General features: G+C 45.6%; 1 protein-coding gene across 1 annotated transcript in view; it reads left to right on the top strand.

Moving 5' to 3' along the window:
• The window catches only part of LOC145346425 (collagen alpha-1(XV) chain-like), a 198084-nt gene that overhangs the window by 52851 nt on the left and 128063 nt on the right, over positions 1–17170 (top strand). Inside the window, exons 7-9 of the mRNA XM_080193599.1 lie at positions 3295–3321; positions 14179–14340; positions 14765–14791. Coding sequence (XP_080049725.1) covers positions 3295–3321; positions 14179–14340; positions 14765–14791 — 216 coding nt within the window. The remainder of the gene's footprint in view (positions 1–3294; positions 3322–14178; positions 14341–14764; positions 14792–17170) is intronic.

Here is a 17170-nt window from a genome sequence, read left to right as displayed (position 1 = left end):
TGAGGAGAGACTGAGGGATTTAGGGTTGTTTTCGTTGGAAAGAAGGCGGCTAAGAGGGGATCTTATTGAAACATATAAGATGATTAGAGGTTTAGATAGGGTGGATAGTGATAGCCTTTTTCCTCGGATGGAGAAAGCTAGCACGAGGGGGCATGGCTTTAAATTAAGGGGGGGTAGCTACAGGACGGATGTCAGGGGTAGGTTCTTTACCCAGCGGGTGGTGAGGGATTGGAATGCCCTGCCTGCTGCAGTTGTAAATGCGTCTAGTTTGGGGGCATTTAAGAGATCTCTGGATAGGTTTATGGACGAAAAGGGATTGGTATAGGCTAGTGGGTCATTGTTTTTGTAACTGGTCGGCGCAACATCGTGGGCCGAAGGGCCTGTTCTGCGCTGTAATGTTCTATGTTCTATGTTCAAACAAAAATATGGAGCAAGTATTTAAGAATGATAGATTCTTAGAAAAAAACAGTTGTAATGCTGTTATTAATTACTCGTAGTCAGGATGTCAGCGATCACTAGTAAACCAGCATTAGTTGCCCATTCATGGCCACCTTGAGAGCATGAAGAGTCACCCGTGTAACATGTGTAATGTACCGACTTAATCACCTTCAAAGAGAATTGAACATAAGAACATAAGAAATAGGAGCAGGAGGAGGCCATCTAGCCCTTCGAGCCTGCCCCGCCATTCAATAAGATCACGGCTGATCTGAAGTGGATCAGTTCCACTTTCCCGCCCTCTCCCCATAACCCTTAATTCCCTTGCCTACCAAAAACCTATCTACCCGTCACTTAAATATATTTAGCGAGGCAGCCTCCACCACTTCAACGGGCAGAGAATTCCAGAGATTCACCACCCTTTGAGTGAAGAAGTTCCTCCTCAACTCCGTTCTAAACTGCCCCCCCTTATCTTGAGGCTGTGCCCTCTAGTCCTACTGTCCTTTCTGAGCGGGAAGAATCTCTCTCCCTCTACCCTATCCATCCCTTTCATTATCTTATACGTCTCTATAAAATCCCCCCTCAGCCTTCTGAACTCCAACGAGTACAGACCCAGTCTATTTAGTCTCTCTTCATAGTCCAACCCCCTCATCTCCAGTATCAGCCTAGTAAACCTCCTCTGCATTCCATACAAGGCCAAAATATCCTTGCGCAAGTGCGGTGACCAAAACTGCACACAGTACTCCAGCTGCGGCCTCACCAGTGCCCTGTACAGTTGCAGCAAGACCTCCCTACTTTTATATTCTATCCCCCTCGCTATAAAAGCCAACATTCCATTCACCTTCCTGACCACCTGCTGCACCTGCAGGCTGGGTTTTTGTGACTCATACACAAGGACCCCCAGGTCCCTCTGCACCGTAGCATGCTGCAGCTTTTCGCCCTTTAAATAGTAATCCCTCCTACTATTATTCCTGCCAAAGTGGATAACCTCACACTTGGTAACACTGAAGCATTTCTTTAATATTTTTTTGGGATGTGGGTCTCAGCAGCAAGGTTAATATTTATTGTATATTCCCAGTCGCCTTGCAGAGCTGTTTTTAAAACGCTGAGACAAAACCGAAAGCTCAGAGAATAAGATAGGTCAAAAGAGGAGGAGGGGGGAGGGAAGCCGAGATGTCGGGAAGGCGAAGTGAAATGGATATATTCCACTGCTTCTTAGGAAGTGATTCAGCTGATAGGATTTTCATAGATTGTGTAGGAGTTATCGAGGCTTGGGGGGCTGACAAGAGGCAAGTAACATTTGCGACACTCAAGTGCCAGGCAATAACCAGCTCCAATAAGAGAGAATCTAAACATCGCCTCTTGACATTCAATGGCACTACCATTGCTGATTCCCCCATTATCAACATCCTGGGGGGGGGGGTTGCCATTGACCAAACACTGAACAGAACTAGCTATTTAAATATTGTAACTACAAGAGCAGGTCAATTCTGAGCAAGTACCTCACCTCCTGACCCCTCAAAGCCTGTGCACCATCTATAAAGCACAACTCAAAAATTAGATGGAATATTCCACTCTTGCCTCAATGAATGAAGCTCCAATAACACCCCAGAAACTTGATACCATCCAGGACAATGCAGCCCACTTGATAGGCACTCCATCTGTGAACATTCACTCCCTACCCCACTGTAGAGGCAGTGTGTACCAACTATAAGATGCACTGCAAAAAATTACCAAGGCTGATTAGACAGCATCTTCCATATCCACAACTGCTATCAAGAAGAACTAGGGCAGCAGATACCTGAGAACCCCATTAGCTGGAAGTTTCCTTCCGAGTCAAAACCATCCTGATTTGAAAATATATCTCACTGTCACTGGGTCAAAACCCTGGAACTGCCTCCCTAACAAATAGCGGTTGTACCTGCACCACATAAGAAATAGGAGCAGGAGTAGGCCATCTAGCCCTTCGAGCCTGCCCCGCCATTCAACGAGATCATGGCTGATCTGAAGTGGATCAGTTCCACTTTCCCGCTTTCTCCCCTTAACCCTTAATTCCCTTGTCTATCAGAAACCCATCTACCCATGACTTAAATATATTCAGCGAGGCAGCCTCCACCACTTCAATGGGTGGGATTGTAGTCAGTACAGACTCAATGGGCTGAATAGCCTCCTTATGCCCTGTAGGAATTCAATGATTTTGCAGTAGGAATTTTCATTCAATGCACGTGGACTGCAGCAGGTCAAGAAGACAGCTTCTCAAGGGCAATGAATGCTGGTCTAGCCCGCAAGTCCACATTTCATAATGAGTGTAAAAAAAAATGTTATTAGCTCAAAGACAAGCAAGGGGCTAGAGATAATACACAACCATCAGATTTAAGGTAATGGCAAACTAGCCAACTGCGGAGACGATGTAACAGACTTATAATAGTGTCACACCTATGGTTAGATGTTAAATCATTAAATTGGGGGTTGGAGATATAAATGGAAAGGATTTAACAGCAGTAAAAAGAAATCATGTGGCAGTCATACAAAGATTGAAGGATGCATCTGAGTTCATGAGATGTTAAACTAAATGGTGTTTTATTGGTAAATGAAAGAATGATTTCCCAAAGACGGCATGAAGAATCCTTCACTACAGCCCTTGCTGTTTAAGGCTGTCTGTATTAGATTTGTCTTTCTGGGTATGGAGGGTTTTCTGTATGACCACCTTGCCATGCAAGGCTCTCATCGTTAGGCCATTCTTTTGCAGTCAGGGCCTTTTAATTGGCGTTAGCTACAGGTTACATAAGTCAAGTTGTGCATTCTTCGGCTGCTCCAATGGCATTTCACAGCTGACAAAATTGTTTTCTCCTTGTTTAGGGTGAAAAGGGTGATCCGGGAAGTGAGGTACGTGGATGTTTTCATATGGTATTAAAACGCAGTGGATCGGAAACTGTCAAATTTGTGGAATATGTTGCCACCAAGCCAGGCCTTGGGATTTGTAAGCCCCGCTCAGTCATGTCTGCGGCACGCCTGTTATGTGTTGCTCTGTGAAACACACAGTGAAACGTGAACAGGTTAAAGAGATAGCTAATATACACAGGATATAGTGGCTCTGATGGTGGACGCACAGCAGTGCAAGGAATACTTATTGAGCTTTCTACAGCCTTGCTAAATGGGGCGTTACTGCAGAGATCGTTGCACTGATTCTAACTCATTATCAAGCTGTTAAGCATTCTTTTCCTTGGGAATATGACGTTGGTGCTCTGAGAATAAGAAGAGTCAAGTACCAATATCTAAATTGAATATTGTGCTGCAGTACCAGTGTTCTCCCACCGAAGGCACTCGGGGTCTACTGAAGGCCTCACTCTGACTACTGGATGGAGCTCCCTCTGGTGGCAGCATAGTGAGAGACCTCCCCGGTACAGAGACACCCTCATAGTGTTATCTTTCAGCGTTGTGGAAAAAATTATAATAAGAGATAATTCAGCAGCAAAATTACAGATATCCCTTAATTTTTCTCACTGTATGTTCCTCTTCCCAGACAAGCAAAAATTGGCACTAACATTTCTTTCCAAATTCTGAACTTGTCAGGCAGATTTTGAGAGTTGGTTCCAATATACTTGGACTCACCTTCCCCCAGTGCAGTCAGTGTCTGGGCCTCTATACGCAACATCATGTCTTTGCTTTTGGTGCCGCTAGCTCAGAGGTAGCACTTTTCGCTCAGATGGTTGTGGGTCCAAGTCATATGATGGGACCTGAGCGCAAAATCGGGGGCTGACACTCTGGTGCTGAGGGAGTGCTGCACTGTTTACAGGTGCCCTCTTTTGGGTGAATCTTGAATCGAGGCCGTGGCTACCCTTTTAGCTGGTAGTGAAAGGTCCATAGCTGTATTCGAGGGTGTTCCTCCAATGTCACAATGTTTATCCTTCATTCGAGAGCTGTGACTGAAGCCCAGTCCATCGTGCAAACCAGCCTCCCATCCATTGGCTCCATATATACTTCCTGCTGCCTCAGAAAAGCAATCAAGGATCCCCACACAGCCCAGACGCACCCTCTTCCACCTTCTTCTGTCAGGGAAGAAGGTACAAAAGTCTGAGACTACATACCAACCGGCTCGAGAACAGCTTTGTCCCTGCTGTCATCAGACTTTTGAATGGACCTAGCTTATATTAAGCTGATCTTTCTCTTCACTGTTTCTGCAAAACTATACTCTGCACCCTCTCCTTTTCTTTCGCTCTCTGTACTCTATGAATGATATGTTTGCCTGTACAGCACATAAGAAAAAATGCTTTTCACCGCATCCCAGTACACATGACAATAATAAATCAAATTGCTAAAACACTTTCATTTATTATGAAATAATCATAATAATATCATTTATATAATAATATCATTTATATAATAATATCATTTATATACTATAATAATCTTTTCATTTATTTTATTGCCATTTGTGGGAGCTTGCTGTGCATTATTTGACTGCTGTACTTCCCTATTTTACACCAGTGACTGTGTGGAGAGGTACTCTGGGACGTGAATGGTGCTATATAAACGCAAAGACTTTCTTTCTCACACTTTTCCATCCTTGTCTCTCATTGCGTAAGCATTCCCTTAGTCACTGTCTTCAAAAATGCTTGCAGACAAAGAAGGTCAAAGAAGAAATCTTCTGGCAGACAATTCAAATCATCAGTGCATCTTCCTGGACATCACATTGTGCTTGTGGATACCAGACAGTGCGAGCAATTGCGTTGTTGCTCTGGGGACAGAGGAAGGCGACCCTGAGGCTCAGCTTGCCAATGCAATGGTCGAGCCTCACAGTTCATTGCAATGCAAAGAAGGCCCTGAGTTGTTCTGTTTGCACTCCTCCCAATCCCCTGCAGCCAGCAACAGAAGCCGATCCAGCTCCTACATTATAAATAATTCTATTTGATGAATAAAAAATGGCGCTGGTGAAGATGTATGCATAGAATTCCTAATGTACGTCCGCGGAACGAGAACTCTGAGCATCTGCCTGGCAGCATTGATGATAATCTGCAGCCAGATGCAGCGGAATCCTCTGCTTTAATTACATCCCGTACGAATTTAATGAGTGGTTAATTCTTGCATCCACTGTTGCTCACCCTCTGCTGTCAGTTACTGCAGGAGGACACGAGAAGGGAATCTCAGCAGACGCAAGTGCGGGCAAACCTACCCTTGTGATCTCTGTGGAATTGAACCGGACAGTTGGCCATGAGTGGTGGGTGCTGGTCCCCAACCACGTGGGTGACCCCAGTTAAAAGGGTACACTTGGACCAGCATCAGCGAAGGACATTCAACTGGCAATGCTCATCATGAGCATGGTGGCACAGTAGGTTAGCCTCAGTGCCCCACAGCTCCAGGGACCAGGTTCAATACCAGCCTTGGGTGTGGAGTTTGTACGCTCTCTCATGTCTGCGTGGGTTTCCTCCCACACTCCAAAGATGTGCATATTAGGTGGATTGGCCATAGTAAATTGTCCCTTAATGTCCCAAGATGTGTGTATGTTCGAGCGATTGGTGGTGGGAAATGTGTGGAGTTACGGGGATAGGGCAGGGAGAGGGCCTGGGTATGGTTCTCTATCAGAGAGTTGGTGCAGACACGATGGGCCAAATGGCCTCCTCTGCCCTGTAGGGATTCTCTGATGAAGATTTTGGTAGCGGCTGTTGACGATCAGACATGTCACTGTGCCTCTTCGCCAGCTCCAGTCAGGTGCTGAGTGGGGGAAAAGAGTCTGTGGAGAAAATTAATGAGAGAGAATGAATGACAGGGAGGAGAGCAGGTTTACTGAAGGAGGGTAACAGGCTATAGAACAGTGGGCGAACATGGTGCCTCAGAAAGGACACAAATACATTGAGGTGTTTCTACAACCTGAAGGCCCAACGTGCTCTACAGTGAATGAAGTACAGTTTGAAGAGAAGTGGTTGTTATAGTGTAGGAAATAGCATCGCTTCTCAGCCTTTTGGGCTAAGGTCAAGTGTAGTATGGACATGCTGCACTTGGTTGAAGTCATTAGGTTACATTTCAGCTTCTTCTGAAGCAATTTTTTAAAGCGACATCACGGCTTTTGGCTAAGATGCAAATGAGATCAAGCCTTGGAGGAGGAGCCACACCGACTCCAATCAGCTTGGATCATGTAGGTCAAGCCCAAGACAGGGAGGTGAGAGTCCTGTCTTGTCAGCTTGGATTGGGAATGTCCCAACTTGTTGAGACTCTGAATTGGACTGGATTTGATTAAATTGGAATAAAAAACAAACAAATAAACAGAGGAATCAATTTGCGTGCAGCAAGCTCCCACAAACAGCAATGAGATAGCGCCACCATGACAGCAATATTTGAACTGCCTGACAATTGTTTTCACCACAAACTTAGTGGAGCCATTGGCCTCATCTTCCTTCTCTGGCTTTCTTCAGCCGATCCGTCCACATCTCAATGTCATCCACACATTCGATTTTTCTTCCTCCTCCTTTGTCTACACTTTCTATTTTTCCTTTCAGTTGCTGCCAGTCAAATCCGTTGTGTCTTTGTTTCCAGTGTTTGCACTTGGCTACCTTTCTCCCTCTCGTTGCACTTAGCTCCGCTTTCGATCCCTTCATCTAAGCCGCTCGTTTGTCTCCCTGTCCATTCAGTGGATTCTGAGCAAACATTACCGTAAGCACATTACAAAAACTGTTCTCCTCCTCCTCACTGCCTTGCTTCAGGGTTGAAATCTCACATCCATTAGCTGAGAGAGAGGTTTTGCTCAGGGACCTGAAAGGAACTCCTCTGAACTTCTTCAAATAATGCCAAAGGATTTGATATGTCCGAGGGGAAAATAATCCAGGGGTTTGATCACATCAAAGAAATGGCAACTCTGTCAATGTTGCACATTCCCTTTAGTGTCAACCTAGATTATGAACTCTCGTCTCTAATGTGTGGCTTGGACCCTGACTTTGAGTCTGGGTAAGAGTGATACCACTTTTGCCTGACCCTAACTGTCAACCTCAATTATCAGACATAAACCTTGATCTGAGAAAGTATACTCTTGGCCTTCTGTTAAGCCAAACAACTTTTTCAGCGCTCTACTTATGATGCTGTCTCTGTACTGTGAGATGATTGGGAATTTGCTAAGTTTTTAATTTTCAATGAGCATTAAGTTGTCCCTGAGAGAATCAGACCTAACTTCAAAGTGGACAGGTTGGGCCTCCTTGGCAAGGTGCATTGTAGGAAGCAACAAAATAATAACTTACAAACAGGAATTTCCAGCCCTTCCAGTTTGGCAGGATTTTTCAGTCGATCTCGTCCCCACTCCCTCCCCTCCACAATGTGGTGGGTTCCCCAGCAATGGAAGGGAAAGCCTTGTAAAATCCCATAGAGATTGGCAGGACTTGAAGACGTTGCCAGCGGCCAATGGTGACTCTTCCTGCCATCAAGCCGCAGGGTAGCTGGAAAATCCAGCTCTTAAGTGTGAGCTTTGAGCAGGTTAATTCCATGAAATTCTTGCTCAATCTCGCTTCATGGAACAATCTCCAGGAATTCCCCAGGAATTAATAAACCTTTTCTGCATTCCCTCTAAGTTCAGGTACGTCCTTCCTTGGATAAGAAGGCTAAAAGTGCTCACAGAATCCAGGGTCAGGATTTTACAGACCCGCCATGGTGTGTCTCCCCTGTCCAGTGCGTGTGGCGGGCCATTTAATTACCGTTTATTTTGGCGGGACCCTGGTATCTCGAAGGGTGGGTAAAAACTCCTGACCCAGACACAGCCTCGTCAAAGCATTGTACAATTGCAGTAAGACTGCACTTTAATCCTTCTGTCATAAAATCTAACTTATTATCTGCTTTTCTAATTCCTTGCATGTTAACGTTCTGTGATTCTTGTACAAGAACACCCAGTTCCCTCAAACTAGCAATGTCTCCCAATTTCTCTCCATCAAAAAATATTCTACCTTTCTCAATCTCCCTCCCAAGGTGGGCATCTACACGTTTCATCTTGTGGCATTCCTTCTTGGTCAGTCACTAAACCCGTCTACATCCTTTTGCAGCCTCCTCTCGTTTTACTTCCCTGCGTTTCTTTGACTCGTTAGCGAGATACGGAATCGGAACTACTCTGTCAAACAGATGTGAACAACAGGGTCACGATTGCAAACAGCTGCTTTTCGGGGAAATATCCACCAAAACTCCCTGCTGAATTGGCGTCTGAAAGCGTTGGTTTTTATTACTCGAGTGAGACGCAGAACGGAAGTGAATTGTTGGTTTCGCACGCTGAGTGAATAATGGAACGATTTCCCATAAGCTGACTGTAACTGGGGCAAAGGTCCAATTCCAAAGTTGCAGCACTTCCCCTGTAGTTAGAAAAAGATGGCACTCACAACCAAGTGGACCAATGTTTGTGCCAAGTCAGCCCGTGTTGCCTGATTTGTGCTGCTGCTTTCCTTGTTACCGATACTTTCTGATGGATAAGGGAATTAAGGGTTATGGGGAGAAAGCGGGAAAGTGGAACTGATCCACTTCAGATCAGCCATGATCTTATTGAATGGCGGGGCAGGCTCGAAGGGCTGGATGGCCTCCTCCTGCTCCTATTTCTTATGATACTGCCGCACACCATCAGCATGTATTGATGACTCTGCAGCCTTGAGTATCATTGCCTACTATTAGAAGGTGGAAGCATATTTGTGACACACCCTGTCATATCTACACTCAAATCACAATTTTGAGGTATTGAGGGGTGTGATTTGTGCATTTTTTTTTATTCATTCATGGGATGTGGCCATTCCTGAAAGGGCCAGCATTTATTGTCCATCCCTAATTGTCCTTGAGAAGGTGCTGGTGAGTCGCCTTCTTCAATCATTGTAATTCATGTGGTGTTGTTGCACATGCTGTTAGGAAGGGACTCTTGCATCGTGCACACTCTATCCATTCATACAGGACATTGTGGGACTGTTTGGGGTTCAGGGAGGTGAGGGTTAAATTTGCAGAGACCCAGTGCTATCTCGTTTGTATTCCCACTTCCCGTGATCGCAGCCTCCCACCTTTCCCTTACCTGGCCTCCGCTAGGACATCTTTCAGGCTTGAGCTGTGTTCAAACTATTAGCCTCTTTAACTGCCCCTAGGTGCAGCTTGCCTGTTGGCACTGTGGTTAGCACTGCTGCCTCATAGCGCCAGGGAACCCGGCTTGGGTCACTATCTGTGTGCCGTTTGCACACTCTCTCCATGTCTGGTTGGGTTTCCTCCGGGTGCTCTGGTTTCCTCCCACAGTCCGAAAGAGGTGCCTTGGCTGTGCTAAATTCTCCCTCAGTGTGTGCCAACAGGTGCTGGAGTGTGGCAACCAGGGGATTTTCACAATCACTTCATTGCGGTGTTAATGTAAGCTTACTTAGGACACTAGTAAAACAAAATTTAAACAGAAACAGACCTGTGTTTGTGTGTTACCAGCACAGAAACAGGGCCTCACAATGACTTTGGCCTCTTGGCATTGGGCAATGGGCAGGAATACTGTTCCCTCTGACTCACCCAAGTTGGTGTGAGGATGGTGTAGGTGTCTGGGTCCTTGGACCAGTCAGAAATCCAACATTTGGTGGTCTGGAATGGCCTCTGGAGCTTGCCCCAGGTTTTGTCCTCATTGTGTTATTGTTCATAAAACATTAGCTATCCTCCTAAATGCAACTGAACAGGCCCTTTGAACATTAATTACTGTAAACCCAGGACCCAAGGAAATGCTGAATCCATAGCAGGCTTATTTCATTTCTGAGCTGTCAAAAACAAAGTCGCAACTCGCGGAACCATTATTCATGCATGTCGGGTACAGAATGGTTGAGATTCTCCAATCGGGAAAGCTATTCAATAGTTAATGTGACTTATGTTTTGCCTTAAAAATTCATTCAAAGAAATAAGATCGGCCTCGGTGAGGATATGCTTTATATAAACACTCGAGAGTGTTATGATGAAACGCCAGAAAATGTCTTTGTCAAGCATCATTAACAATTATCCTGGCCTGTGATCAGAACCTGGTGCAGCTGAGAGCTGTGATTCCTCCCAGTCAGCTCCTGCCTAACCGACTGCCTAAGCAGTAGACTAGTCCTGAAGGCAGCCAGTGGCAAGGTCATAGCTGTTTTGTTAACTGGCTCTGTTGATTGAACTCCAAGCTTAGGCATTCCAGAGGCTTGGCTATCCACTGCTCTAGATCCTTTCCACAGGTAAGTAATGTGCGCTCCTACACTGATTGTACTTGATGTTGGGCAAATGGAACCCAATGAGTGGGTATCACTTCCACAGGGGGCCTCTACGTGGTGAGGTGTTTGTAATATATCAGCAACCTAGCAAAGCAACATTCATTCACCAGGAAGGAAGGATTTGCTGTTCAAGGTGTTATAAAGACTGGAGGGACCAGTTCTGCAACTAAGACAGCGATACCAATTGTTGCAGAATCTACATGGTCTTATTTTATATTAAATGTCCCGAAAAGTCACAGGAGAATTCTGCACACTGCTGCTCTTAATCATGGGCTTGTCGTATCACCTTTAATGAAACATAGAAATTAGAAGCTGCATGAGGCCATTTGGCCCTTCAAGCCTGCTCCGTTATTCATTATGATCATAACTGAGAAACCAACCGAGCAACCTCTTCCCCACATCTCCTTTGATCCTTTTAGCCCCAAGAGCGAAAGCTGACTCCTGCTTAAAAGCACAATGTTTTGGCCTCAACCGCTTTCTGTGGTAGAGAATTCCACAGGCTCAACACTTTCTCCTTATCTTAATCCTAACTGGTTTACCCCTTATCCTTAAACTACGATGCCTGGTTCTGGACTGCCCCCCTGCCATTGAGAACCTCCGACCTGCATCTGCCCTAACCAGTCCCAACAGAATTTTATCAGTTTCTATGAGATTCCACCTCATTCTTCTAAACTGTAGCCAATATAATCATAAGTGACTCAATCTGTCCTCATGCCTGATAGGAATCAGTCTGGTAAACCTTCACTGCACTCGCTCCATCCTCACTCCAAATAAGGAGACCAAAACTGCACACGATATTGCAGGGATAGTCTCACCAAGGCCCTGTATAACTGCAGCAAGACATCCCTGCTCCTGTACTCGAATATTCTTGCTACGAAGATCAACATACCATTTGTCTTCTTCATTGCCTACTGCATCTGCATGCTTACTTTCAGCGACTGGTGTACGAGGACACTCAGATCTCATTGCACATTCCCCTCTCCAAATCTATAACCATTCGTCTGCCTTCCTGTTTTTGCTAGCAAAATAGATAGCCTCAAATTTATCCCCATTATATTGTACCCCCCATGCATGGGCCCACTCGCTCAAGCCTGTCCAAATCACACTGAAACATCTCTGCAGCCTCCCCACAGCTCACCCTCCCACCGAGCTTTGTGTCACCTGCAAATTTGGAGATATTACATTTAGTTCCCAAAAGGGAAAATGCTGGAAAATCTCAGCAGGTCTGGCAGCATCTGTAAGAAGAGAAAAGAGCTGATGTTTTGAGTCCAGATGACCCTTTGTTAACTTTTTCTTTTCATTTAATTCCCTTGCCCAAATCATTAATATACATTGTGAATAGCTGGGACCCGAGCACTGATCCTCGCGAGACACTGCCTGCCGCTTGGAAAAGTAACCATTTATTCCTACTCTTTGTCTCCTGTCTGCCAACCATTTTCTAGCCATCTCAATATATCCAAGCCCCACACCTTGACTTTGAAATATATTGCCGTTCCTTCACTGTCGCTGGGTCAAAACCCTGGAATTGCCTCCTTTACAACATGTGTGCGTTCTTGCATCACGTGGACTGCAGCAGTTCAAGAAGGTAGCTTATCACCACTTTCTCAAGGGCAATTAGGGATGGGCAATGAACGCTGGCCTCGCCAGCGAAGCCCACATTCCTTGAATGAATAAATACCTCCAGTCCCGTGCAATTTTAATTTTATACACTAATCCCTTATATGGTACCTTGTTGAAAGCTATTTACCATTTATATAGATGATCTGGAGGAGGGAACCGAGTGTAGAGTGTCGAAATTTGCTGATGACACCAAGATTGGGGGAAAGGCAAATTGTGCGGAGGGTGTGGAGAGTCTGCAGAAGGATCTAGATAGGCTGGGCGAATGGGCCAGGAAATGGCAAATGGAATTTAATGTTGGCAAGTGTGAGGTGGTCCACTTTGGTAGGAAGAATGGTAGGAAGGACTATTACTTACGTGGCGAAAAACTGCAGCAGGCGACGGTGCAGAGGGACCTCGGGGTCCTTGTGCATGAGTCGCAAAAACCCAGCTTACAGGTGCAGCAGGTGGTCAGGAAGGCGAATGGGATGCTGGCCTTCATAGCGAGGGGGATTGAATATAAAAGTAGGGAGGTCTTGCTGCAGCTGTATAGGGCATTGGTGAGGCCGCAGCTGGAGTACTGTGTGCAGTTTTGGGCGCCGCACCTGCGCAAGGATATTTTGGCCCTGGAGGGAGTGCAGAGGAGGTTTACTAGGCTGATACCGGAGTTGAGGGGGTTGAGCTATGAGGAGAGGCTGAATAAACTAGGCTTGTACTCGTTAGAGTTTAGAAGAATGAGGGGAGATCTCATTGAGACGTATAAGATGATGAATGGGATGGATAGGATAGAGGTGGAGAGACTCTTCCCGCTCAAAAAAGACAGTAGGACTAGGGGGCACAGCCTCAAGATAAAGGGGAGGCGGTTTAGAACGGAGTTGAGGAGGAACTTCTTCACTCAAAGGGTGGTGAATCTCTGGAATTCTCTGCCCGTTGAAGTGGTGGAGGCTGCCTCGCTAAATATTTTTAAGAAGCGGGTTGATGGGTTCTTGATAAGAGAGGGGATTAAGGGTTATGGGGAGAGGGCGGGAAAGTGGAACTGAGCCACAACAGATCAGCCATGATCTTATTGAATGGCGGGGCAGGCTCGAAGGGCTAGATGGCCTACTCCTGCTCCTATTTCTTATGTTCTTATGTTCTTAGGAAAGCCTTCTGAAAGTGCAAATAAACCACATCCACATGCTCATCCTCATCAATGCTACTGGTTACATCCTTGAAGAATTCCAATATATTTGTCAAGCATGGGATTCTCTTTCATAAATTCCTGTTAACTCTATTTACTCCTGTCAATATTTTTCATGTGCTCTGCTGTTAAATCTTTGATAAGGGATTCAAGAATATACTACCGACATCAAGCTGACTGGCCTATAATTCCCTGTTTTCTATTTATCGATCTCCCTTTCTAAATGGTGCAGTTACATTAGCTACCCTTCAATCTGTAGGAGATGTTCCAGAGTCCATAGGGTCTTGGAAGATGGCCATCAATGGATCCATTATTTCTCGGGCCATTTCCTTAAGTACTCTGGGATGTAGATTATTAGATCCTGGGAATTTTTAGGCCTTCAATCCCATCAATTTTCCCAACACCATTTCCCTACTAATATTGATCTCCTTCAGTTCCTCCCTCTCACTAAAACTGGTGTTCCCCAACATTTCTAAGTATCCTCCTTTATGAAGACAGAACCAAAGTATATATTTAGCTGGTCAGCCTTTGTTCCCCATCATAAATTCATAGAGGTTATGAGGAGGGAGTGAGCGTGTGGGATTAGACAGGAGAGCAAAAGGCCTGTTTCTGTGGGGTTTCATTCTCTGATTCAATGATTCTGAAATACCAAGCGATACAACACAGTATGGCAAATCTACTGACCTATCAAACTTTAACCGATCTTTGCTGCTGCTAAGTTTGTCTTGTCTTGTTTAAATATTTTTGCTGATTTATCTATAGGGTGAAAGTGGACAAGGATTGCCTGGATCCAAGGGTGACAAAGGTGAACCTGGAATCCCTGGTGCTCCTGGCTCGCCCACACTGGGAGAAGCTGATCCTGTAAAGCCAGGTCCAGCAGGGCCCAGGGGCCCAGCAGGTCCCCCTGGGAAAGATGGTGAACCAGTGAGTAAATTAGTAGTGGATTTTCCTGCCGCTGTGTTGCTTGTTCTGTTGTTTAACTAACCTTGGACAAAAGAAATCCCCTGTGGTTAAATTATCCTAACACCAATCAAGCCAACTTTAGGTACGATTGAAAATGCTACTTTAGAGCAGTGTACAGCAGGGGGACTTGTGGCTGCCAACAGGAATGTTGGCCAACTGATACGGGTTGCGCTGTTGAGTGGCCAACTCAAATATTAGCGAGCCAGAACGAAACTCCCCAACAACCTGCTACTGTGGCATTCACCTGGTACCATAATCTCTGCTGAAATCCGAACTTTGATCAAAACTTAAATGTTTAACCACCGTGTCGCTGACCCAAAAGAAACATTTTGTGTACTTTCAATGGGACTGACAGGCTTTTTCTAACTGTACTTTCTCATTACAGGGCGCACCTGGAAAAGATGGCTTGCCTGTAAGTGTTTGATTTATCTCAGTCATTGTCCAGAAGGTGATTATTGCAACAAAGAGCGCACTACACGACAGGGTCAATGTTTGGATTTGGATGCACCATCACAGAGGTTCTTATTGTGGAATTTTCTTTTCTCCAAATCAATAATGTAGCTTGAGGGAAAACTCAAGCTACACTATTGTACGTGCTCTTCCTGCACTCTAGCGATTCTATACACTAGAAGCTAGAAGCGTATAGAATCCCTACAGTGCCGAGAAAGGCCTTTCAGCCCATCGACCCAGCACCGTTAACAATCCCACCCAGGCCCTGTTCCCGTAACCCCATGTATTTATTCTGCTCGTCTCCCTGACATTTAGCACGGCCAATCAACCTAACCCCACACATCTTTGGACTGTGGGAGGAAACCCACGCTGACACGGGGAGAATGTACAAACTCCACACAGACAAGACACCCAAGGCCGGAATTGAACCCGGGTCTGTGAGATAGCAGTGCTAGCCACTGTGCCACCGTACTGCCCCAGCACAGGGATCATTTTCAACTTCTGCTCACCCGCAACTACTTGTGAAATAGGTAGATAGACGCCAATCATCGGGTCAGTATATTGGACGTTCCCTCTGATCCCAAGGTCTACCTGATTCAATTTTCAGGCATGAAGGTCCAGCACGCCCACCCAGACAGAAAGGTGTCTAAACCTGCGTGCTAGGGGCCTGATTGTAGAACATTGATTGTCATTTTGATGTGCAAATAGACAAAGCACACAACACTTTCAGTTGAATCAGGCATTGAATGGCCTAACCAGGAACATTTAAGGGACCACTGGCAGATATTCCAACCAAGGATGTTTTTTGAGAATGATCTTTTGTGTGGGGAGCAAAGGATCATGAATGCTGCTCGAGGCACCCCCAGAACAATGGCATCTTCCCATTCTTTTCAATTCAGGATCAGTTCTCCCTCCCAATGTGGCGAACAACAGTCGCAATGCAGCATGGTGGCAGTCTGAGACATAATAACAGCTCAGGCACTGCTCATGTGACTTTTGATGTGGAGATGCCGGCGTTGGACTGGGGTAAACATAGTCAGAAGTCTGGCAACACCAGGTTAAAGTCCAACCGATTTATTTGGTAGTAAACTCACGAGCTTTTGAGGTTTCCTTAGGTTTCAAATGACGAAGAGGGAAACCTCGTAAGCTTGTGAGTTTACTATCAAATAAATCGGTTGGACTTTAACCTGGTGTTGTCAGACTTCTTACTGTGTGACTTTTGGGCAGATGACCTCACCCCCCCCCCCGGCTAGGGCCAAAGTTAAACATGCCCCCCCATAGTTAGATTTTCATACGTCTTTTCACACAGTGACGCGTGAATCATAGAAACCCTACACTGGAGAAGGAGGCCATTTGGCCCATCGAGTCTGCACCGACCACAATCCTACCCAAGCCCTATCCCCATAACTCCATGAATTTACCCTTGCTCGTCTCCTTGATGCTAAGGGGCAATTTAGCACGGCCAATCCATCTAACCCGCACATCTTTGGGACTTTGCACATCTATGAGCAGATAGTCCATAAGGTGGTAGAGTGTGTGTGTGTGTGTGTGTGTGTGTGTGTGTGTGTGTGTGTGTGTGTGTGTGTGTGTGTGTGTGTGTGTGTGAACATGGAATAGATCAGACATTGATTGGAACAGAAAGCTGCTGGTGATGAAACTGCGTGGGAATGGAGTGAAAGGATCCTTGGACATTCCAGGGATTCACGTGGATTTATTAGCAGTTAGGTAACCACTTAATGATGGAGTTAGGGCTTGAAATGGTCCATTCAGTCTAATGATTGGAAAGAAGAAGCAGAAGATAACTCAGTGAAACAAAGCAGGGAATCCCTAATCTATACAAGTGACAGATGTTGTTTGATGGGGAAACTGCAAGGTAATGATATCTGGGAAAGGGAATTACAGGATACAACACAGGAGAGGCATCTAGGACACTGGAGATTAATCACTGAATCATAGAATCTTCACTGGGCAGAATGAGGCCATTTGGCCCATTGAGTCTGCCCCACCCCTCAGACAGAGCATCTTTACCCAGGCTCACTACCCACCCCATCCCTGTAACCCTATGCATTTACCCCACTAATCCCCCTAACGTACACATCTTGGGACTCTAAGGGTTATTTAACACAGCCAATCCACCGAACCTGCATAACTTTAGAGTGTGGGAGGAAACCAGGGCACTCAGAGGAAACTCACACAGATAAGAGGAGAATGTGCAAACTCCACACAGACAGCCATCCAAGGACGGAATTGAACCTGGGTCCTTGGCATTGCGAGGCAGCAGTGCTAACCACTGTATCACCGTACCATGGATACGCCAATGTGTGATAGTGGTAAAGAAAAT

This window comes from Carcharhinus amblyrhynchos, chromosome 8, assembly GCF_965287045.1.
Source record: "Carcharhinus amblyrhynchos chromosome 8, sCarAmb.v2.hapA, whole genome shotgun sequence".
In the NCBI taxonomy this organism is placed as follows: domain Eukaryota; kingdom Metazoa; phylum Chordata; class Chondrichthyes; order Carcharhiniformes; family Carcharhinidae; genus Carcharhinus; species Carcharhinus amblyrhynchos.
The sequence above is the reverse complement of the archived record's forward strand: the minus strand, read 5'-3'. Positions and strand labels throughout refer to the sequence as shown.